General features: G+C 38.5%; 1 protein-coding gene across 3 annotated transcripts in view; it reads left to right on the plus strand.

The window, feature by feature from the left end:
• Window positions 1–25,127, plus strand: part of SPATA6 (spermatogenesis associated 6) — a 150,589-nt gene that overhangs the window by 35,817 nt on the left and 89,645 nt on the right. For all 3 annotated transcript variants that reach the window (XM_058717451.1, XM_058717448.1, XM_058717447.1), the window contains exons 4-5: window positions 15,844–15,885; window positions 16,918–17,042. In XM_058717451.1, coding sequence (XP_058573434.1) covers window positions 15,844–15,885; window positions 16,918–17,042 — 167 coding nt within the window. The remainder of the gene's footprint in view (window positions 1–15,843; window positions 15,886–16,917; window positions 17,043–25,127) is intronic.

A 25,127-nucleotide genomic window follows, 5' to 3' on the forward strand; every position in this document is an offset into this window, starting at 1 on the left:
TAATTTTTTTTTTTTTTTCAACATTTTTTATTTATTTTTGGGACAGAGAGAGACAGAGCATGAACGGGGGAGGGGCAGAGAGAGAGGGAGACACAGAATCAGAAACAGGCTCCAGGCTCCGAGCCATCAGCCCAGAGCCTGACGCGGGGCTCGAACTCACGGACCGCGAGATCGTGACCTGGCTGAAGTCGGACGCTTAACCGACTGCGCCACCCAGGCGCCCCAAACCTTTTCTTTACTCATTGTTTTAAAAAAAATTTTTTTTAAGTTTATTTTTGAGAGAGAGAGAGATACAGAGGCAGAGCACGACCAGGGGATGGGTACAGAGAGAGAGGGAGACACAGAATCCAAAGCAGGCTCCAGGCTCTGAGCTAACACGGGGCTCAAACCCACAAACAGTGAGATCATGACCTGAGCCAAAGTCTGATGATTAACTGACTGAACCACCCAGGTGCCCCAACTCATTCTTTATTTTTTTTTAAGTTTATTTATTTTGAGAGAGAGACAGAGACAGAGAGAGAGTGGAGGAAGGGCAGAGAGAGAGGGAGAGAGAAAATCTTAAGAAGACTCTATCTGTCGGTGCAGGGCCTGACACTGGGCTGTAACTCACAAACTGAGATCATGACCTGAGCTGAAACCAAGAGTCAGATTCTTAATCAACTGAGCTACCCAGGCACCCCTCTTTGCTCATTCTTAATTGAATTTAGTTTTTTCCTAAATGTTTAGAAGGAAGCATGATTGAAGAAAACTTTTTAGGCTCACTGAGCTTCCTTTTATAGTGTTTAGCATACGTATATGGTGGCTTGCCTTCTGGGATTTTCTGCCTTTGTTCCATTCTACTTTTTTCTGGTTTCTCTTTTTTATTTTTTAAAAATCCTGTTTAATTTGTATTCTCTTCTCTATAGTTTCTCGTGGTTTCTTGGGCTCTGTTCTGCCTGGGAACCCTGGATGGTCAGTTTCTATAGTTCTTACAGGTCACCAGACTACCACCTTTGGAACTTCCCTTAAACCTTTTGAATTACCTGCTATTGGAGTGGGCAGACCTTCTCCCAGTTTCAGCTGCTTTTCTCAAATTGACCTGTGCCTCCTAGTGAGTACTGTTGGCTGTTTTGGAGTTCTCTTCCCAGGTCATTTGATAGCCCCTTCATTCCTTCTGTTTCTTCCTGCGTGGAGGCTGGTACCCATAGGTTTTGTGACTGTGAGTTGTTTGTCACCATATGTTTTATTTTGGGGTTTGTAAGGATATCTTATCCCCTTATTTTATTATAGATGTTGTCCATAGGTTTATGGTTTTGCTATTTAATTGCTATGTCTGTTTTTAAGGGGAGATCTGGGGAGATAAACTCTGCTGTTTCTACTTTTATTTTCTATTTTGTGATTTTGCTTGTCTTTCGTGTTAGAGGATGCCACCGAATTATTGGCCATCTGTTCATATTTAAAATTTTTTTAATGTTTATTTTTGAGAGACAGAGAGAGTGAGTGTGTGTGTGTGTGTGTGTGTGTGCGCGCGCAGAGGAGGGGCAGATAGAGAGGGAGACACAGAATCTGAAGCAGGCTCCAGGCTCCAAGCTATTAGCACAGATCCCGACGTGGGACTTGAAGTCACGAACCGCGAGATCATGACCTGAGCTGAAGTCGGACACTTAACTGACTGAGCCACCCAGGTGCCCCCATCTGTTCATATTTAATAGCAGAACACTAAAATGCTTTTAGAAATTATGTGCCAGAGGTGCCTGGCACTACTAGTTACTAACTCTGTTGGGGATTCCTCTTGGATAGAAATTGTCAGTATGGACTTTTTTGTAGGGTGGTTTCTCTGGGCCATCTTACTGAAAAGCTTAGGATGTCAGCATCTTTTTATGTATTTTGACTTCGGCAGATCATATTCAGTAGAAAAATCAGTCCCATCTTTCTCCTAGAGGTTATAAATTTGGCTACTACTGATTTTAGAACCTTGTGGAAGAAGAAGCTGTTGTAAAGTATCAGTATGTAGCCCAGACTCTTAATCTCCCTGTTTTCATATAGTACCCCTGCTGTCAACCGTACCTCCTATTTCCATTCCAAGGACAACAGTGACAAAAATGAAGATTACTATACCTCCTTCTTCTCCTCCTTTTCCCTCCCTTCCCAGCGGCCCCCGCCCCCACCCCCCTGCTTCTCCCTGTCCCACCTCCTCCAGAGAATGAACTTCCAACCACCTGCCTGGGTATGGGGAAAGGCAGTTTCCTAGCAGTGTAAACTGGAGGGAGGACTGTTTCTTTGACTGTTTCTTAAATTTTCAACTGCTCTGGCTTTTAGCCCCATTGATTTCTGTCATTTGTAGAGGTAGCTGGCACTACCAATCACTAAATCTGTTAGGAATTCGAATACAAAAGGGGTTGCTCCTAAGCTTTCCGGTCTATTGGCTTAAGACCCTTTTTCCTGTTAACTAAGTTACCATTTCTGTTCAAATTGTTTCCTCTCAGGTTTTGCCATTGGGAGTGTGTGTGTGTGTGTGTGTGTGTGTGTGTGTGTGTGTGTTTAATTATTTGTTCTTTTAGTGAGAGTTCAGAAGGTGACCATAGCTAATGCATATTTAACCTACCATTTAACTCAAGTATTTGTTTATACTCATTGAAATATATCAGTGTGAACACCTATGTAACTAAAGCCTAGGTCAAGAAATAGAACACCTTGCTAGAACTTCAGAAAGCCCCCCTATACCCTCTTCTAATCACTATTTCCTCTCTGTTCCACAAAAGAATTTCCCTTTTAATGTCTAATGTTGTAATTTAGCTTTGCCTATTTTTGAACACTAAATAAATGGAATCATACTGTGCAAAATCTTTTGTGCCAGACTTTTTTTTTCAGCATTTTGCTGGAGATATTTGCCTTGTGTTGTTGTGAGTAACTAATCCATTCATCCTTATTGCTGTGTAGTATTTCATTATGCAACTATACTCCAGTTTATTTATTCTGTTATTTATGGACATCGGTAGACATTTAGGTTGTTTATAGTTTTTGCTATTATGAATAATGTTGCTCTGAACATTCCTGATTATATGACTTGATGCTCATGAGCACCCATTCCTATTGGGTAGATACATAGAAACGAAATTGCTAAGTCTTAGGGTCAGCATGAATAGGCAATGCAAACAGTTTCCAGTGTTGCTCTACCAATATGTATTCTGCCATTGAAAGTTTTATTCTCTACATCCTTCCCAACTCCTGGGATTGCTGGATTTTTAAAAATTTTATCATTATTATGGGTGAATAATGCTTTTATTTGGTTTTTCCCTGAAGACGAATGAAGTAGACTAATAATTCATACGTTTATCAATCTTTCAGGACATCTTTTTATAATGGGTGTGAAATGTTTGTCTTTTGCTCAATTCTGTATCAGGTTGTTACTTTCTTATTCATTTGTAGGAATTTTCTATATTTTCTAGTTACAAACTCTCTGTCAATTATATGTGTTACAAATATCTTCTCCCATTCTGTGGCTTGCATTTTTCATCTATTAGTGGTTCTTGTGCTTATGATGAGCAAGTTATTTTTAATATAGTCTAATTTAATAATGTAGTTTGATTTATTAATCTTTTTCTTTATGCTTAGCGCTAATTTTGGTCATGTTTAAGAATTCTTTCCCTGCTCCAAGTTATGAAGATACTCTTTTATATAATCTAAAAGCCTTATTTCTTTAATTTTTATATTTAGATTTATGGTCTACCTGGATTTCATTTTTATATATGGTATGAAATAGGGATAAAATTTCATTTTTTATGTATATCTGTGTGTGCAATGCTATTTGGTGAAAAGACTTTCCTTATTATAATCAGTCTGTAATGTTACTTTGTCATAAGTGAAGTGCCTACATATATGTGAATTTTTTTCTAGTCTCTCTTCTGTGTCATGGGTCTGTTTGTCCATTCTCTTAAAAACAATTTTTTTTTAACGTTTATTCATTTTTTGAGAGACAGAGAGGGACAGAGTGCAAGCAGGGGTGGGGCAGAGAGAGAGGGAGACACAGAATCCGAAGTAGGCTCCAGGCTCTGAGCCGTCAGCACAGAGCCCGATGCGGGGCTCGAACTCAGGAACTGCGAGATCATGACCTGAGCTGAAGTTGGACACTTAACTGACTGAGCCACCTAGGCACCCCGTTTGTTCATTCTTGCATAAATACTATGCTTTCTTAATTACTGTAACTTCAGTTTTGATACCTGGTAGTTTGAGCCCTCCAGATTTATTTCTTTTGGAAATTGTCTTAGCTATTTTTTGTGTCAAAAGTGTCTAATGTATAATTTTAACCCTGTGTACTCATCATTGATTAGTCACTTTTGTGTATATCAGTAATCACCATTCACCAAGACATAGAGTGTTTCCATTGCTCAGAAAGGTTTCCTTGTGTCTCTACCAGTCAGTACTCCCCTCAAGATAATCACTATTCTGACTTTTATCAACATTGATTACTTTTGTCTATTCTTGACCTTCATGTAAATTAAATCATAGAATAAGTATTCATTTGAGTATGGCTCATGTCTGTCAGAAGCACTTGTGTTGTTGTATCTCAGTAAACCATTCTTTTTTTATTGCTCTTTGGTATTCCATTATATGAATATATAATTTATTTACTTCCCTGTTGATGAGGATTGTTTTTAGCCTTGGATTATTATGAATAAAATGACTATGGATATTTTTGTAAGTATCTTTTGGTAATCGTATATACTCAGTTCTCTTGGTATATTCTTAGTGGTGGAATTTCTGGGTCATAGAGTGCATGTATAATTAGCTTTAGTTAATAGTGCTTAACAGTTCCCCCAAAATAATTGTAACCATTCTTTGTTGTTTCAGGATATTGAACATTTTATGCGAAAAATTGCAGAAATATTTGGGGGCATGGAATTATGCTCTCGTTCTCCAGATAGGTTTTATTTGTTTTTATTTGCCTGTTCTAGGCTGCTAGTACACTAGCAGTCCTTGATCATGTCAGTCTAATGTTACAGATTAAGGTGATTTGAAGCCAGATTTCAGTTCTTGTAAAAGCCAGGTTATTTACAGTTCATCTCTATTCCCGGGCTCTTTCAGGGGACTATCTAAAATGTGGAGAATTTATGAATATCTCTCCTTCTGGGTAGGCCCTGAAGTCATATTTTGCTTCTAGGTCTGTGAGACCATAAAAACCTCAGCTAAATTTATCAATCCTTCATTTGTCTTTTCTGAAATTAGCAGATGCCCCTAGAGAGAAAACAGCTCCAATGTCTGGTTCATCTTCCTGGCTTTTTCTTCTTCAAGATTCTAAACTCTAATTCTAAACTGTCTTATTTGCTTCTCTGTGCCTGCAAGCAGATTTTTAAAAGTCATTTGACCAGATTTTTAAAATGTTCCTAGTAGGATGATTGGTGTGCTTGGTATATATTGTCATTATCTGAAGTAGAAGTCTGTTCCCCATTAATATTCTTTCTACCCTCATCTTGTCTCTGTGTAGTCTCCCATTCCTTTTTCCCTTCATTATGTCTGTTTATTCTAAGTATCTATTATTTGGTTGATATTGCATGGTTAATTATCACAGATTTCTGTAATCCATATTTTCATTTGATATACACATATTCATATTCCTACATGTTTAGTTTTGTAAGTGAACTTAGAATCATGTTTCAGGTCTAAAATAAATCTCTTTGAATTTTAATTTCAATTATATTTTGGGGGAATTGGCATTTTTACGTTATTCATTCTTCCCACTTAGATATGCAATGTATATTGACTTTTTAAACTTATGTTTTCCTTGTGTATAATATTAAGGTTTTGGGGGTATGTGTGTATGTACTTGCCATACATTTCTTATATTTCTAACTGGTTATATATTATGTGACTTTGGGGAATAAGGCTCTTCACTCACTTTTCTTTCTTTTTTTCTTTTTATGTGTGTGTGTGTGTGTGTGTGTGTGTGTGGTTGATATACAGGAAAGTGACCAAAAAATGTTTATCTTGTATCCAGTCATTTTTTTCAATATTTATTTATTTTGAGAAAGAGAGAGAGAGAGAGAGGGTGAGGGAGAGGGGCAGAGAGAGAGGGAGAGAAAGAATGCCAAGTAGGCTGCATGCTGTCAGTGCAGAGCTTGACACGGGGCTCAGTCCCACCCACTGTGAGATCATGACCTGAGCTGAAACCAAAAGTTGGACGCTCAACCAACTGAGCCACCCAGGCACCCCAAGGACTTTTAAAATTCAGTAATCAAATAACAACATTAATTTAAAAATGGGCCAAAGACCTTAATAGATACTTCACCAAAGAAGATATAAAGATGGCAAATAAGCATATGGAAATATGCTCCACATCATATGTCTTTGGGGAAATTCAAATTAAAACAAGTTATCACCAAAAACCTAGAATGGCCAAAATCCAAAACACTGACAGCACCAAATGTCAGTGGGGATACTGAGCAACAAGAACTCTTCTTATATACTGCTGGTGGGAATGCATAATGGAACAGCAATTTAGAAGACAGCCTGGCAGTTTATTACAAAACTAAACACAGTCGTAACATACAATCCAGCAGCTACTCCTTTTGGTATTTACCCAAAGGAGTTGAAAACTTATGTCCACATAAAAACCTGCACAATAGCCTGCACAAGGTTTTGTTTGTTTGTTTGTTTGTTTTTAATTTTAGTCAGTTAATATGCAGTACAGTATTGGTTTCAGGAGTACAATTCAGTGATTCGTCACTTTATACAACACCCAGTGCTCATCACATAAGTATCCTCTTTAACAGCCATCATCCATCTAGCTTGTCCCCTACCCACCTCCCTCCACCAACCTCAATTTGTTCTCTATCCTTAAGATAGTCTCTCACAAGTCTCTTGTGGTGGGGTACCTGGGTGGCTCAGTCAGTTAAGTGTTCCACTTTGGTTCAGGTCATGATCTCATGGTTCGTGAGTTCGAGGCTTGTGTCAGGCTCTGTGCTGTCAGCTCGGAGCCTGGAACCTGCTTCAGATTCTGTGACTCCCTCTCTGTCTCTGCCCCTCCCCCAGTCCTTCACACACATGAGCGTGCTCTCTTTCTCTCTGTCTGTAAGATAAACATTAAAAAAAAGAGTCTCTTGTGTTTTTGGTTTGTATCAAGTCCTGCCCCGGGCTTTGTGCTGTAGCACAGAGCCTGCTTGGGATTCTCTCCCTCTCTCTCTGCCCCTCCCCCACCACGTGTGCTCTTTCTATCAAAAAAAAAATCAAAGAAAAAAAAGGAGTATCTTCTGGTTTGTTTCCCTTTCTTCTCTTTTTTACCCCCTTTCCCAAATGTTGTTCATCTGTTTTGTTTCTTAAATTCCACATATGAGTGAAATCATATGGTATTTGTCTTTATCTGATTGACCTTTTTTGCTTAACATAATACATTCTTGCTCCATCCACATCGTTGAAAATGGCAAGATTTTATTCTTTTTGTTGGCTGAGTAATATTCACTGTGTGTACATATATATATATATATATATATATATATATATATATATACATTGTGTGTGTGTTTGTATACAATGTCTTTATTCATTTGATGGACATTTGGGCTTTCTCCATAGTTAGGCTATTGCTGATAATGCTGCTATAAATGTTGTGGTGCATGTACCCTTTTGAATCTGTGTTGTTGTATCCTTTGGGTAAATAAATACTTAGAAGTGCAATTGTTGGATCATAGGGTAGGTCTATTTTTAGTTTTTTGAGGAACCTCAACTCTGTTCTCCAGAGTGGCTACATCAGTTTGCACTACACCAGTGCAAATAGGGTTCCCCTTTCTCCGCATCCTCGCCAGCACCTGTTGTTTCTTGTGTTGTTAATTCTAGCCATTTTGAAAGGTGTAAGCTGGTATCTCATCATGGTTTTGATTTGTATTTCCCTGATGATGAGTTCTACCTGTTTTCTCCTGTAAAGTTTTGATGGTTTCCTGTCTCACATTTAGGTCTTTCATCCATTTTGAGTTTATTTTGTGTGGTGTAAGAAAGTGACCCAGGTTCATTCTTCTGCACTTCGCTGTTCAGTTTTCCTAACACCATTTGTGGAAGAGACTGTCTTTTTTCCACTAGACATTCTTTGCTGCTTTGTCAAAGATTAGTTGACCATATAGTTGTGGGTCCATTTCTGGATTTTCTATTCTGTTCCATTTGTCTAAGTGTCTGTGTTTGTGCTAGTACCATACTGTTTTGATGACTACAGCTTTGTAATATAGCTTGAAGCCTAGAACCATGATGCCTCTAGCTTTGCTTTACTTTTTCTGGATTGCTTTGGCTATTCAGGGTCTTCTGTGATCCCGTACAAATTTTAAGATTGTTTGTTCTAGCTCTGCAAAAATACTTGTGGTATTTTGATAGGGATTGTATTGAATATGTAGATTGCTTTGGATAATGTAGACATTTTAACAATGTTTGTTCTTCTGATCCATGTGCATGGAATGTTTTTCCATTTCTTTCATAAGTGCTCTCTAGTTTTCAGAGTACAGATCTTTTACCTGTTTAGTTAGGTTTATTCCTAGGTATTTTATGTTTTTTGGTGCAATTGTAAGTGGGATAGAGCCCTTGATTTCTTTTTCTGCTGCTCCATTATTGATGTATAAAAATGCAACAGATTTCTGCATTGGTTTATAGCCTGCGACTTTGCTGAATTCATGTATCAGTTCTGGCAATTTATTGGTGGAGTCTTTCAGGTTTCTTTTTTTTTTTAGTTTTATTTACTTTTAATTTTAAAAAATTTTTAATGTTTATTTTTATTTATAAATTCCTAATGTCCCTCATCCATTTAGCCCACCCCCCCCCTCCACAATCCCTCCAGCAGCCCTCTGTTCTCTGTATTTAAGAGTCTCATATGTTTTGTCCCCCTCCCTGCTTTTATATTATTTTTGCTTCCCTTCCCTTGTATTTGTCTATTTTGTATCTTAAATTCCTCATATGAGTGAAGTCATATGATATTTGTCTTTCTCTGACTAATTTCACTTAGCATAATATCTTCTAGTTCCATCCACATAGTTGCAAATGGCAAGATTTCATTCTTTTTGATTGCCAGGTAATACTCCATTATATATATGTACCATACCACATCTTCTTTATCCATTCATCTGTTGATGGACATTTGAGCTCTTTCCATACTTTGGCTATTGTCAATAGCACTGCTATAAACATTGGGGTGCATGTTCCCCTTCGAAACAGCACACCTGTATCCCTTGGATAAATACCTAGTAGTGCAATTGCTGGGTCGTAGGGTAGTTCTATTTTTAACTTTTTGAGGAACCTCCATACTGTTTTCCAGAGTGGCTGCACCAGCTTACATTCCCACCAGCAGTGCAAAAGAGATCCTCTTTCTCCGCATCCTCACCAACATCTGTTGTTGCCTGAGTTGTTAACGTAAGCCATTGTGACAGGTGTAAGGTGGTATCTCATTGTGGTTTTGATTTGTATTTCTCTGATGATGAGTGATGTTGAGCATTTTTTCATGTGTCTGTTAGCCATTGGGACGTCTTCTTTGGAAAAGTGCCTGTTCATGTCTTTTGCCCATTCCTTCACTGGATTATTTGTGTTTTGGGTGTTGAGTTTGATACGTTCTTTATAGATTTTGGATCCTAACCCTTTATTTGGTATGTCATTTGCAAAGATCTTCTCCAATTCTGTTGGTTGACTTTTAGTTTTGCTGATTGTTTCCTTTGCTGTGCAGAAGCTTTTAATTTTGATGAGGTCCCAATAGTTCATTTTTGCTTGTGTTTCCCTTGCCTCCAGAGATGTGTTGAGTAAGAAGTTGCTGTGGCCAAGGTCAAAGAGGTTTTTGCCTGTTTTCCCCTCTAGGATTTTGATGGCTTCGTGTCTTACATTTAGGTCTTTCTTCCATTTTGAGTTTATTTTTGTGTACGGTATAAGAAAGTGGTCCAGGTTCATTTTTCTGCATGTCGCTGTCCAGTTTTCCCAGGACCACTTGCTGAAGAGATTGTCTTTATTCCACTGGATATTCTTTCCTGCTTTGTCAAAGATTAGTTGGCCATACGTTTGTGGGTCCATTTCTGGGTTGTCTGTTCTGTTCCATTGATATGCGTGTCTGTTTTTGTGCCAGTGCCATACTGTCTTGATAATTACAGCTTGAAGTCCAGGATTGTGATGCTTTGGTTTTCTTTTTCAAGATTACTTTGGCTATTCAGGGGCTTTTCTGGTTCCATGCAAATTTTAGGTTGGTTTGTTCTAGCTCTGTGAAGAATGCTGGTGTTATTTTGATAGGAATTGCTCAGGTTTCTACATAGAATATGTTTTATTCAGATTATGAAAATTTGACTTCTTCCTTGCCAGTTTGGATGCTGTTCATTTCTTTTTGTTGTCTGATTGCTGAGGCTAATACTTTCAGTACTGTGTTAAATAGTAATCATGAGAGTGGACATCTTTGTCTCGTTCCTCACTGTAGGGGAAAGGCTCTCCATATCATTTATTTCTGCTCTAATCTTTATTAGTTCCCTTCTTCTGCTGACTAGGGCTTTATTTGCTGTTCCTTTTCTAGCTCCTTTAGGTAAAAGGTTAGGTTGTATATTTGAGACCTTTCTTGCTTCTTGAGATAGTCCTAAACTGCAATATACTTCCCTCTTAGGACTGCCTTTGCTGTATTCCAAAGGTTTTGGACTGTCATGTTTTCATTTTCATTTGCTTCCATATATTTCTTTATTTCTTCTTTAATTTCCTGGTTAACCTGTTCATTGTTTAATAAGATGTTCTTTAACCACCATGTATTTGAGGGCTTTCCAATTTTTTTCTTGTGGTAGATTTCAAGTTTCATAGTATTGTGATCTGAAAATATGCATGGTATGATCTCAATCTTTTTGTACTTGTTGAGGGCTGTTTTCTGACCCAGAATGTGATCTATTCTGGAGAATGTTCCATGGGCACTAGAAAATAATATGTATTCTACTTCTTTAGGATGGAATGTTCTTTATTTTTTTAAGTTTATTTATTTATTTTGAGACAGAGAGAGAGAGAGAGAGAGAGAGAGAGAATATGAATGGAGGAGGGGTAGAGATGGTGAGAGAGAATCCCTGCTCAGAGCCTACTAGGCTCCATGCTGTCAGTACCGAGCCTGATACAGTTCTTGATACCATGAACTATGAGATCATGGCCTGAGCTGAAATCAAGAGTCAGATGGTTAACTGACTGAGCCACCCACATGCCCCTAGGATGGAATGTTCCAAATATATGTTAAGTCTGTCTGGTCCAGTGTGCCATTCAAAGACATCGTTTCCTTGTTGGTTTTCTGCTTAGGGGGAATATATATGTATGTATACACACACACACACATACACACACACACACACACACCCATACACACACATATATGGATCTTGTGTTTTTATCCATCCTGTTACCCTAGGGCTTTTGATTTAGAACTTTTACATTCAGAGTGATTATGGAAAAGTATGAATTTAGTACCATTGTGTTACCTATAGAATTGGTGTTTCTGGTGGCATTCTCTGGTCTTCTCTCTCTTTTTTTTAATGTTTATTTATTTTTGAGACAGAGAGAGACAGAGCATGAACGGGGGAAGTCAGAGAGGGAGACACAGAATCTGAAGCAGGCTCCAGGCTCTGAGCTGTCAACACAGAGCTCAACATGGGGCTTGAACTCACGGACCATGATATCATGACCTGAGCCGAAGTAGGACGCTTAACTGACTGAGCCAACCAGGTGCCCCTGATCTTTTCTTGTCTTTGTTGCTTTTGGTCTTTTTCCTCCACTCAAAGAGTCCCCCTTAAAATTTCTTGCTGCGTTGGTTTAGTGGTCACAAACCTCTTTAGTTTTTGTTTGTCTGGGAAAGTCTTTATCTCTCCTTCTATTCTGAATGACAGCCTTGCCGGATAGAGATTTTTGGCTGCATATTTTTCCAATTCAGCATGTTGAATATATCCTGCCACTCCTTTCTGGCCTGTCAAATTTCTGTGGTTAGATCTGCTGTGAACCTGATTTTTCTTCCCTTGTAGGTTAGGGACTTTTTTCCCTTGCTCCTTTTGGGATTCTTTCCTTGTCTGTGTATTTTGTGAATTTGACTGTATGCCTTGGCAATGGTCTGCTTTTGTGGAATTTAATGGGAGTTCTCTGTGCTTTTTGGATTTTGATGTCTGTGTCTTTCCTCAGATTAGGGAAATCTTCAGCTATAATTTTTATGAATAAACCTTCTGCCGCCTTTTCTCTCTCTTCATGTTCTGGGATTCCTTCTGTATGAATTTTGTCACATTTTACTAAGTTGCTGATTTCCCTGAGTATACCTTTGTGATCCATTACTTTTCTTTCCCTCTTTTCATCTTCATTATTTTCCATAATTTTACCTTCTGTATTACTCTGCTCCTCTGCTTCGTCCATCCTCATTTTTATGGCCTTCATTTGGGTTTGCATCTTGGTTTTACCATTTTTTATTTTAGCCTGACTAGATTTTAGTTCTTTTATCTCTGCAGAAAGGGATTCTCTGGTGTCTTGTATGCTTTTTTCAAACTCAGCTAGTATCCTCATAATCATTGTTTTACTTGTTTATTATTTATTTATTTATTCTCATAATCATTGTTTTAAATTCTAGTTCAGACATCTTACTTATATCTGTACTGATTAAATCCTGGCTGTGAGTTCTACTTCCTGTTCTTTCTTTTGGAGTGAATTTTTCTGTCTCATCATTTTGTCCGGAAAAGAATAGAAGAAAGAAAAAAAAAAAAACCAAGACAAAAAAACAAAAACAAAACCCAAAAAACTAGATCCGTGGTGTGTTTTGTTCTGCTTGTTAAAAGAATCTAGATCTAGGGGTGCCTGGGTGGCTCAATTGGTTAAGTGTCTGACTTCAGTTCAGGTCACGATCTCGCGGTCCATGGGTTAGGTTTGAGCGCCGCATCAGGCTCTGTGATGACCGCTCAGAGCCTGGAGCCTGATTCGAATTTTGTGTCTCCCTCTCTCTTTGCCCTTCTCCCTCTCGCGCTCTGTCTCTCTCTCTCAAAAATAAATAAACATTTAAAAAAAAGAATCTAGATCCAAAAGTATAAGTAATATAAAATAGAATAGAATAGAGAAAATAGATAACAGAAAAAAGAACTTGAGAAAAACTAAGAAGATACTTGAGAAAATAAATAATAATAAAAAGGGATGAAAGTAAAAAGGAAGTTAGATCCCGTTTCCCCTAGAGCTGAAGCTTTGCAGCATTCTGTGATCAGTAGACTTGGTGTTGAGTTGTTTGTGCTGGTCTTCTGGGGGACCGACCTTCTGCGCTAATTTTCAGGCTGACTTGTTTCAGTGAAAATGGGCCGGGACTGGGTGAAAAGGAGGGGGTTGTGCTTTGTGTACGTGGCTCCATCCTCCACTAGGTGGCGCTGTTTTGCTCCCTGAAGGCTTTCAGTTCAGATGGACAGGATGCACAGCTCCCTAGCCCTGGAGCTCAAAGTTCACACCTCCCACTCTTCAACAAACCCTCACAGAAGAGTAGTCACCCCTCTTGTGTACCTGGTTTTCATGAGAACCATGCGTTCACCCTGCCTGATCTGAGCTTTTTTATCTCAGGCACACGACTAAGTTTCAAAACTACACAAATTTTAGGGAATCCTGCACAGGGACCCGTGTTGTTCCCCTGGGGGAGCATCTTGCTGTGCTTTTGCCCTTTGCCAGCCAGTGTGAGGAAAGCAGTCACAGACCCCGCAGTGGTTCAGAGTTTATGTCAAAAAGGAGTAGAAAGCCAGCACCCTGCCTTAGCTCACTGCCCTCAGCCCGAGTCCCCACTCCTATGCTTGGGAACAGTGCAGCAGGTTGGCCTGACCCATCTTTCTTGTGACCCAGCGGATCCTCAGACCATGCTGTCACTCCTGGGATTCTGCCCTGGTTTGCCACCTGAGCACCTTTAATCCAGGCACATCCCGCATGGTGGTGGACTTCTAAAAGTTCAGATTTTGTACTCTGCTGCTTATAATACTTTGCAGTAGCCTCTGTAAGCAGGCTCCCTCACAGCCTCTGTACCCACAGCTATGTCTTCCCCAAGTAAACTCTCTTCTTCCAGAAGGTGGTCATTTTTCTACCTGTAGATTTGTACTTTCTGTTCTCTCAGACCTCTGATTGATTTCTTGGGTGTTCAGAGTTATTCGATAACTTGCTTTATTTGAGGGATGAGACAAGCTGAAGGTCTCCCTGCTCCTCCACCACCCGAACTCCTTTCTCCACAAGCTTGTTTATAGAAGCCTTTTTTTATAACTGTCAAAACTTGGAAGCAACCAAGATGCCCCCCTAGTAGATGAATGGATAAATAAAGGGTGGGGGGCGCCTGGGTGGCGCAGTCGGTTAAGCGTCCGACTTCAGCCAGGTCACGATCTCGCGGTCCATGGGTTCGAGCCCCGCGTCGGGCTCTGGGTTGATGGCTCGGAGCCTGGAGCCTGTTTCCGATTCTGTGTCTCCCTCTCTCTCTGCCCCTCCCCCGTTCATGCTCTGTCTCTCTCTGTCCCAAAAATAAATTAAAAACATTGAAAAAAAAATTAAAAAAAAAATAAAATAAAGGGTGGTATATCCAGACAATGAATATTATTCAACACTTAAAAGAAATGAGCTATCAGGGTACCTGGGTAGCTCAGTTGGTTAAGTGTCCCATTCTTGATTTCGGCTCAGGTCATGATCTCACAGTGTGTGAGCCCTGCATTGGACTCTGTGCTGAGATCATGGAACCTGCTTGGGATTGTCTCCTTCTCTCGCTGTGCCACCTCCCCCACCCCGACCAAAAAAATAAATAAATAAACATTTAAGAAAAAGAAATGAGCTATCAAGCCATCAATAACATGAAGGACCCTGAAATGTGTGTTACTGAGTGAAAGAAGCCAATGGGAAAAACCTGAACGCTATATGATTCTAACTACATGACATTCTGGAAAAGGCAAAACTGGAGACAATGAAAAGATCAGTGGTTGCTTGTGGGGGCAAATTGAAGTGGAACAGAGAGATGAATAGGCAAGAGCACAGAGGAAAATCATCAATAACATGAAGGACCCTGAAATGTGTGTTACTGAGTGAAAGAAGCCAATGGGAAAAACCTGAACGCTATATGATTCTAACTACATGACATTCTGGAAAAGGCAAAACTGGAGACAATGAAAAGATCAGTGGTTGCTTGTGGGGGCAAATTGAAGTGGAACAGAGAGATGAATAGGCAAGAGCACAGAGGAAAATCAGGGAAGTGAAAATACTATGGGTGATACTATAACGATGGAATATGTCATTATACATTTGTCCAAACCCACAGAGTATACATCACCAAGACTGAACCCTAAGGTAAACTATGGACTTTGTGTGATTATGATGGAACTATGGGGGTTTATCCTTGGTAAAAAACAAAAACAAAAACAAAAACAAAAACGTGCCATTCCTGTGAGTGAGGTTGATAGTAGGGAGGCTGTGCATGTGTAGGGACAGAGACATATGGGAAATCTCTGTACTTCCCTCTCTAGTTTTGTTGTAAACCTAAAACTGCTCTAAAAAAATAAAAAAAAAAATCAGAAAAACTCCAGAGAGGTTGAAGGGTTAATCTCCACTATAGAATAGTAAAGCCCTAAGAGACATGGCAGCCAAAATATATATATACATATACATATATATATATATATACACACACACACACACACACACATACATATATATACACAGATGTATACATATACATATGTATATGTATACATATGTATACATACATACATACATCTGTGTATATATATATTTTCACACACAGTATACTAAGATACAAACGTATATGTAGTCTACCTAGCAATTACTTTGACTTTTAGAGACTTGTGATTAGAGTAACTAATTTTTGTTTATTATTAATTTGTCTAAGGAAATTTTTCTTTAAACTTTCAGATGATACTGCATTGTTTGAGTTGATTCAACTAGTTCCACCAGGTACTGTATTATATTTTGATAAGGTAATTGATGTGCAAACCCATTTAAAAGAATGCTTCTTAAAAATACCATCTTTTCCCCTCCTTCCCAAATTAAGAACAATGTTGAGTTTCTAGTATTGGTCCATAAATGTAAAATGTCAATAGATGAAAATAATATATTCAGAAAGATTGACATAAATAGTATTTGAACATATTGTTCTAAGATTGAATAAATAGTAATAATGGAAAATGGAAAATTACATGCTATCATTCTAGCATATTTTGGGACATTCATAAAAACGACTTCTGAGTTTTTGTGATTTTTCCCAAACTCTATTTTTTTGTTGATAAAGTAATTATCCTTTTTTTGTGTGTTGACTGTTACTAGGAATGGAGGGGAATAAAACCTTAACTGTTTAGTAAATATTACAAATCTCTGGGATAGGTAGAATTAAAATATGGAGACTGGCTTGATTTTTGTTATTTACTTCTATGATTATAGGAAAAATCTACCTTAAATAATTATTTTATGTGAAAAATGGAGAACTATATATTATTGAAAATTAGTAATCTTAAAGATTTTGAATATTACATATGTACATAATTCAGGTAACCATAAATTCTAGAGAATGTCTACATTTTTTTCCAACATGTAACATAATGTCTTATAGTGTCAGGTAGAAAGGAATGGAAGGTAGAAAAAATTTGTGGAGATAGTAATTAAGTTTCAGGTTTGTATAAATGTCATACCAACTTGATAGGTTTACAAGGACTTTTTTTCTCTAGAAACATGTAGGTACTCATAAAATTTACATGAACATCTCCCTTCTATAAAGGGAAAGGAGAATGTCATTATGTACTACATTTCTGAATAAGGAATCCATTTAACATAACTTGCTTTAAATTTTCCCTTCATAGGAAAACAAACAAACATGACATGAAGCAGATATTTCAGTAAAGCATCAGGCCCTATATATTTTTGTACCTGATGATTTTGCTTCTGAATAGAATATTTTGTTATAGTTTGAGTCATAGTATATCTTTTTTGTAGTGGGTGAAACACTGTCTACATATGATGAAAATACACGAGATTTCATGTTCCCGGGTCCAAACCAAATTTCTGGACACCATGATTCAAACCGCCAGGTTACCATGAGGAGGATTTCTGGCCTTCGAGTAAGTGCTTACTGTTTTTGGAATCAATTTGTGATATGGGATCACTGTTAAAAGCACCATATAGCCTTTAATACCTGAAATGTGAAGAACTGATTCAAAGTTTAATGTGGTTCAAAACATATTTTTAATGAAATTATGATGTTATTTTAAACATAAATCTGAATGAAAATGATATAACAGAACCCATGCATCTTTCATCTAGAATTAACAAGTGTTATTTTGCCTTGTATTATTCAGATTTCTCTTTTTTCCTTCTGCCACCTGAGTCCTGCCTCCCCACATTCCCTCTCTTTTCTCTTTTCTTTATTATTCCCTCAGAAGGATGACCAATAAACATTTGAAAAGGTGCTGAATCTCATCAGCATATGGGGAAATCCAAATGAAAAAAACCGTATGACTTCATTTTTGTAGCCATAAGATTGGTAAAATTTAATAAAATCTGACCATATCAGAAGTGTGAAAACTACCACAGTTCAGAATTATCTAATAAAGGCAAAGATTCTCATAGCCTGTTGCCTTCTAGGTGTGTACCTGGGGGATGTATTCTGTCTGGTATACTAAGAGTTTTTCTAGGGGTGTTCACTGATAGCATGGTTCATAATAGTGAAAAATTGCAATAATTTAAATGTTCATTAGTAGGAGTTTGGATAGATTGTTGTATGTCCATGTCATGGAAATATATATTCATATAACTAAATGTGAAAACTACAATGTGATAGCCAATTCTTCCATCCTTTCCTCCAACTCTGTTCAACTTTTGTTGGGTGATTTACACATATTTTTATCCCTGAAAATGTCTTCCACTTAGAGAAGCTGAGAGAAGACCCTGCTATTTCAAAGAAGAAAAAAGCAAAAGATGTATAGGTTCAAATAATTTGGGCAAACATTTTTTTTACTAATTTTATAAAATGTTTAAGTTGTTTGAGTAAGGGAAATGGGGTGATATATGAGCCAATATGGTGAATTAAATAGTTTTCCCTGTAGGTCTAGATTTATGATATGCTCTGTCCTTGGAAATAGCAACTTCAGCTTGCTAGAAGTATAAAAGTTGACTAGTAAATCTATGAAAATATACTTCCTTTGAGATATTTTCAGTGTCAGTTAGCTACCTTCTATTATAAAAACCTTCAAAGAGTGTTTCAGCAAATGTATGGAAGCCTGCAATGAAAAAAAAAAATCTGATTTTAACATTATGGTGTTTTGAGGGCCCCTGGGTGGCTCAGTTGGTTAAACATCTGACTTCAGCTCAGGTCATTATCTCATGGTTGGTGAGTTCAAGCCCTATGTCAGGCTCTGTGCTGACAGCATGCAGTCTGGAGCCTGCCTCAGATTCTGTCTGCCCCTCCCCTATGCATGCTCTGTCTTTCTCTCTCTCAAAGGTAAATAAACATTCAAAAAAAATTATGGTGTTTTGAAAGAAATTTAAAAGGCTATATTATACCAAATTGACAATATAAACATAAAAGTATGGACCATTAATAGGTATCTTCTTCATTTACTTTGGGTTACTTTTACATACATTCAGATGTTGGATTACTAAGACAAAAAATACATACATACATATATACATATATACATATATATATATATATATATATATATATATATATATATACACACACACACACACACACACATACATATAATTACTTCTGGTAATGGTGGTGTGAAGAGGTTGACTGTTCCTCTCTCCATACAAAATAAGTATAAAACTGGACAAAATTGTCATAAGCACCAGTTTTAGGACACTGAAAACTGGCAATTAAGACAAATTAAGCCTGTTTAAGGTTATAAGCAAGTGTTGAATCACTGTATTGTACACCTGAAACTAATATTACACTGTATGTTAACTAACTGGAATTAAAAAAAAAAACAGATTAAGTGTTTATACTTAAATAATGGCTAAAGATTTGGATAAAAATGGCAGGAACATGTGGCCTTCTTGCCTGAGGCAGCTTCCATACCCTACTTGGCCAGTGAGAAATTGTAGCTTCACCAGTCCTGGGGTTGGGCAGAAAAATCAACAGCTCTGCTGCCAGAGGGGTCGGAATCAGGTTTGGGCAGTAAGACTGTGATATTGTAATTTTTAAAAAATATTTATTTATTTTTAATTTACATCCAAGTCAGTTAGCATATAGTGCAATAATGTTTTCAGGAGTAGATTCCAGTGATTCCTCCCTATGTATAACACCCAGTGCTCTTCCCAATAAGTGTCCTCCATAATGCCCCTTACCCATTTAGCACATTGCCCCTCCAAACCCCTCCAGTAACCCTCTGTTTGTTCTCCATATGTAAGAGTCTCTTATGTTTTGTCCCTCTCCTTGCTTTTATATTATTTTTGCTTCCCTTCCCTTATGTTCATCTGTTTTGTATTTTAAATTCCTCATATGAATGAAGTCATATGATATTTGTCTTTCTCTGACTTATTTCGCTTAGCATAATACCCTCTAGTTCCATCCACGTAGTTGCAAATGGCAAGATTTCATTCGTTTTGATTGCTGAGTAATACTCCATTGTATATATACATACCACATCTTCTTCTTCTTTTTTTTTTTTTTTATAACACATCTTCTTTATCCATTCATCTGTCAATGGACATTTGGGCTCTTTCCATATTTTGGCTATTGTCAATAACGCTGCTATAAACATTGGGGTGCATGTGCCCCTTCGAAACAGCACACCTGTATCCCTTGGATAAATACCTAGTAGTGCAGTTTCTGGGTCGTAGGGTAGTTCTATTTTTAACTTTTTGAGGAACCTTTCCAGAGTGGCTGCACTAGTTTGCATTCCCACTGGCAGTGCAAAAGAGATCCTCTTTTTCCGCATCCTCGCCAGCATCTGTTGTTGCCTGAGTTGTTAATTTTAGCCATTCTAACTGGTATGAGGTGATACCTCATTGTGGTTTTAATTTGTATTTCCCTGACGATGAGTGATGTTGAGTATTTTTTCATGTGTCGGTTGGCCATCTGGATGTCTTCTTTGGAAAAGTGTCTATTCTTGTCTTTTGCCCATTTCTTCACTGGATTATTTATTTTTGGGGTGTTGAGTTTGATACGTTCTTTATAGATATTGGATACTAACCCTTTATCTGAAATGTCATTTGCAAATATCTTCTCCCATTCTGTTGGTTGCCTTTTAGTTTTGTGGTTGTTTCCTTCACTGTCCAGATGATGGTCCCAATAGTTCATTTTTTGTTTTTGTTTCCCTTGCTTCTGGAGACATGTCAAGTAAGAAGTTTCTATGGACGAGGTCAGAGAGGTTGTTAACCTACTTTCTCCTCTAGAATTTTGATGGCTTCCTGTCTTACGTTTAGGTCTTTCATCTATTTTGAGTTTATTTTTGTATGGTGTAAGAAAGTGGTCCAGGTTCATTTTTCTGCATGTTGCTGTACAGTTTTCCCAACACCGCTTGCTAAAGAGACTGTCTTTATTCTATTGGATATTCTTTCCTGTTTTGTGAAAGATTAGTTGGCCATACATTTGTGGGTCCATTTCTGGGTTCTCTATTCTGTTTCATTGATCTAAGAAATATATATTTGGTTTTATCCTTTTTCTGGCACAGAACTTCCAAAACCCTTGGAATTTTTTAAGTGGTAGGAGCAATAAAGGTGTTTTACTTGTTTTGTTATGTTAATGAGGTAACTTTTGAAAGGCCCCTAGATAGCCTAAGGATGAGGGTTAATTGCCAGGGAGAACAAACATGTGGTTAGAGGGTTGGAACTTTCAGCACCCTGACCTGTGGGGAGGGTATATGAGGCTGGAGATTGCATTAAAACACTGATGGCCAGTAATTAATCAATTGTGGATATAGTACTGAAGCCTCCACAAAAACCCATAGGGGTTTGGTTTAGAGAGCTCTTAGGTGAACTTCTGAGGCAGGTGCTGCGAGAGTTGTGTGCCTAGAGAGGGCATGGGAGCTCCATGTCCCTTCCCACCTACCTTGCTCTATGAATCTCTTCCATCTGGATGTTCAGCTGTATCCTTTATCATATTCATTTATAATAAATTGGTAAACAGTAAACTATTTTCCTGGGTTTTGTGAGCCTCTCTAGCCAATTAATTGAACCAGGGGAGAAGGGCATGGAGACTTCCAAATTATAGCTGATTGGTCAGAAACACAGGCGACAACCTAGAGTTGGGATGACATCTGAAGTGAGGTGGGTACAGTCTCGTAGGACTGATCATTAACCTGTGGGATCTGATACTATCCCCATATAGTGTTAGAACTGAGTTAAATTATAGGACCCCTATCTGGTGTCACAGAGAATTGCTTGCTAATGTTGGAAAACCCACACATGGGAATTGGTGTCAGAATCCTAAGGGCAAACAGTGTGTCTTCACCAACTAAATGTGGATTTGGATGCAAATGGATGAAGAAACCACATAGTTTTGATAGGCTGAAGGCTGTTCCAGTTAGATTGAGCAGCCATCTGCCAGAAGGTTCACAGAAGTAAGGGAGCAATTTCACAGAGAAGTAAGGGAGGGCTGAGGTCAGCTCTCCACTCATTCCTGGCTGACTGTGAAACTATGCATATGCAACGAGAGACAGTGCGAGCCCAGCAAAAAGTGAAACTCGGTAGAAACTACAGATCTGGCTGTGTCTTTAAATGTATTCCCCAAGCCACACATGGATAATCAACAGAGTGGAACACTTACAGGTTCATAGGATGACCACTAAGCTATGTATATACAGGTGAGACCCCTAGAATGAATGGAAGAATCAAAAGATACATGGTATGTGTATAAACTGAACAGCAAAATGGCAGATATAAATCTAGTCGTATCCAGTGTTTTTAAGTGGATGGATAGAACACTCCAATCAGTAGTAGTTTGTTGTCCTGGCAGACAACAGTGTACCCTTCCTCAGAATTCTTATGACATCTGTCTGAGTCTTAGGCTGTCTTCCTGAACCCATTGCTGTGGCAAGAATTCAATCACATCTGAGATTAAATCCTGGCACTCTCACAGACTACCTGACTAAATTTGAGCAAAGCACTATAATATTAAGATATCATAAGGCTGTTGGGTGGATTAATGAAACCTTGTAAATGGTTATAGCAATACCTGGCACAGAGAACACTCAATAAATGTTAGTGATATGGTGATGGCTGTGGAGATCATGACAGTGGTGATGATGATGATAGTCTCCTTTAGACTGTGAACTCCATAGAAACAGGATCTGTGGCTTTCTCTTCTTTAAATTTAACTATTCACACAGTACTTTGCATGGGGTAGGTACTCAAATGCCTCTTGATTGAATTGAATGAATGAATTACATCTTATAGACATCATAGAGGAACTGACATTTGAGATGGAGTGATGATTAATTTTATGCATCAACTTGGTTAGGTTATGGTGCCCAGTTGTTTCGTCAAACTCTAGTCTAGATGTTACTGTGAAAGTATTTTGTAGATGTAATTAATGTTTACAAACAGTTGACTTTAAGTATAGGAGATTACCATTGACAATGTAGGTGGATCTCATCCAATTAGTTGAAGGCCTGAAGAGCAAAACCTAAGGTTTCCCAAACAATAAGGGATTCTGCCTCAAAACTATAATGTAGAGATACAACCTAAATTTTACCCGGCTAGCTTGCATACAGATTTCACACACAAGACTGTGATATCAACTTTTGTCTGAGTTGCTAGCCTCTGGATTGCCCTCTGGATTTTGGACTTGCAACTCTCATAATTGCATGAGCCAATTCCTTAAATCTTGCGTGCTCTCTCTCTCTCTTTCTCTTCCTCCCTCTCCTATTAGTTCTGTTTTCCCAGAGAACCCCAGCTGATACACAATGGTTTTGAATGCTCAGTGAAAATAATGGCTAAAACACTGAGTATTTACTATGTGACCAGCAATATATGGGGAAGGGTAAAGTGATAAGTTGCAATCCAAGCTATGGTAGTTATAAAATATGTCCACAAATGATTTGATACTTCTCTCTTCCAAAGGTGGAGCTAATTCTACAGACTATACTTAGTGACTCTAACAGATAAAATGTGGTGAAGTGACAGTATTGGACCTTGGAGACCAGGTCTTTAAATGCATTGTGGCTTTCTTCTTGCACTCACCCTTGTATCGCTTACTTTGGGCTAAGCCAACTGCTATGTGTGAAGATACTCAAGCAACTGTACAGAGAGGGCAGAAGCTAGGAAGGCTTTGCTAGAATGTTTGTAAAAGCTTGAAAGGTCTTGAAGAAACTGTCAGATGCGTGTTTGCAGAAAGTAAGGTAAATGTTATTGGAATTAGGGTTAAAAGGAGTCTTTATTGGGGCATCTGGGTGGCTCAGTTGGCTAAGCATCTGACTTTGGCTCAGGTCATTATCTCACCGTTCTTGAGTTTGAGCCCCGCATCAGGCTCTGTGCTGAAAGCTTGGAGCCTGGAGCCTGCTTCAGATTCTGTGTCTCATTCTCTCTCTCTGCCCCTGCCCTGCTCATGCTCTCTCACTCAAAAATAAATAAACATTTAAAAAATTGAAAATAAATAATAAATAAAAAGAGGAATCTTTGTGATATAATGGCAGAAAATTTAGCCATATAGTCATCTGCAGTAATGTAGAGAAATATTTAAGGAAATGAGTGGTCTAAGACTTTCAGATAGATTGTTAGAGGGTCTGCTTGGTTTTCTCTTGCTGCTTTATAGCAAAGTATGAGAGGAGAGAGATAAGCAAAAGGAAAGGCTGTTTAGCAAAAAGGAGTTGGAACTTACTGTTTCTGAAGATTCCCCACTTTTCCCAATGGCAGATAATGCTAAAATTAAGGGTTGACTTCTGAGCAAAAATCATTCCAGGCACTTTTGGGAAATTGTGGTCTGATGGTGAAACCTAGGGTGTGACTATATAATCCTTCATTAAAATCTCAGAAAGATCCAAGATGATGTCTTAGAAAATAATTTAATCAAATATCAGGTTTTTTTGAAGATGCGTAAGGGTGGTCTCAGCAGAAGCCCAGTGGAGAGAAGCGTGCAGCTTTGGTCTAATGGAGTGAACTGCAGTAAGATTCATAGGAGAACCACACATGTTTTTAAAGAGCATTATATTGGGGTGCCTGGGTGGCTCAGTCGGTTAAGTGTCTGACTTCGGCTCAGGTCATGATCTCGCGGTCCGTGGGTTTGAGGCCCGCGTCGGGCTCTTTGCTGACAGCTCAGAGCCTAGAGCCTGTTTCGGATTCTGTGTCTCCCTCTTTCTCTGACCCTCCCCTGTTCATGCTCTCTCTCTCTCTCTCTCTCTCTCTCTCTCTCTCTCTGTCTCAAAAATAAATAAATATTAAAAAAAATTTAAAAAAAAATAAAGAGCATTATATTGTTGGAAATACCGCCAGCTTGGTCTGAAATGCAGAGAGACGTCACAAAATGAAAACTGGACCCCCAGAATTCTGTTGACAGGATTCACACTCAGAACACTGTACAGCTCTAACACATGGTCTACCTCTCATTGAGAAGGAATGATAATTTAGAGGATGGAAGCAAGAGCCCAGAGGAGCCCAGAGAATAGTTATTTCTGATCAGGAACAGGGCTAAACTTCTAATCAAGGAACTTCTAACATTTTCCTGGCTGGATTTTAGAATTTCAGTGGACCAGTGATTCCTGTTTGCCTCTTGTTTTCTCCTTTTGTGAATAAGAATATCTGTAGTGATTATCCTATGCCTGCTGCACGTGTGTATTTTGGGTATGTGTGGGGCAGACATCTTGTCTCTTTGGTTCACAAGTCTTCCAACTGTGAGGGACTGTATTGTCAGAACTGCTCTTAAAGAACCACATCTGTGGAGGTTGAATAAGGACTTGACTTAGATGCCAACATCCTGGATTTCAAGCTGAAGTTGTAAAAGGATGAGACTTTGCTTTGCTTTGCTTTCTTTCTTTCCTTTTTCTTTTTTCTTTTTTCTTTGTAGGGCATGAGTTTAGTTTACACATGAAAGGAGTCTAAGTAACTTGTGGTCAGAGGGTAGACTGGTGGTTTTAAAATACGTCCACAATGGGGCACCTGGGTGGCATCTGACTTCGGTTCAGGTCATGATCTCATGGTTAGTGGGTTTGAGCCCCGCGTCGGGCTCTGTGCTGATAGCTCAGAGCCTGGATCCTGCTTCA

Source organism: Neofelis nebulosa, chromosome 2 (genome assembly GCF_028018385.1).
Source record: "Neofelis nebulosa isolate mNeoNeb1 chromosome 2, mNeoNeb1.pri, whole genome shotgun sequence".
NCBI classification, from domain to species: Eukaryota; Metazoa; Chordata; class Mammalia; order Carnivora; family Felidae; genus Neofelis; species Neofelis nebulosa.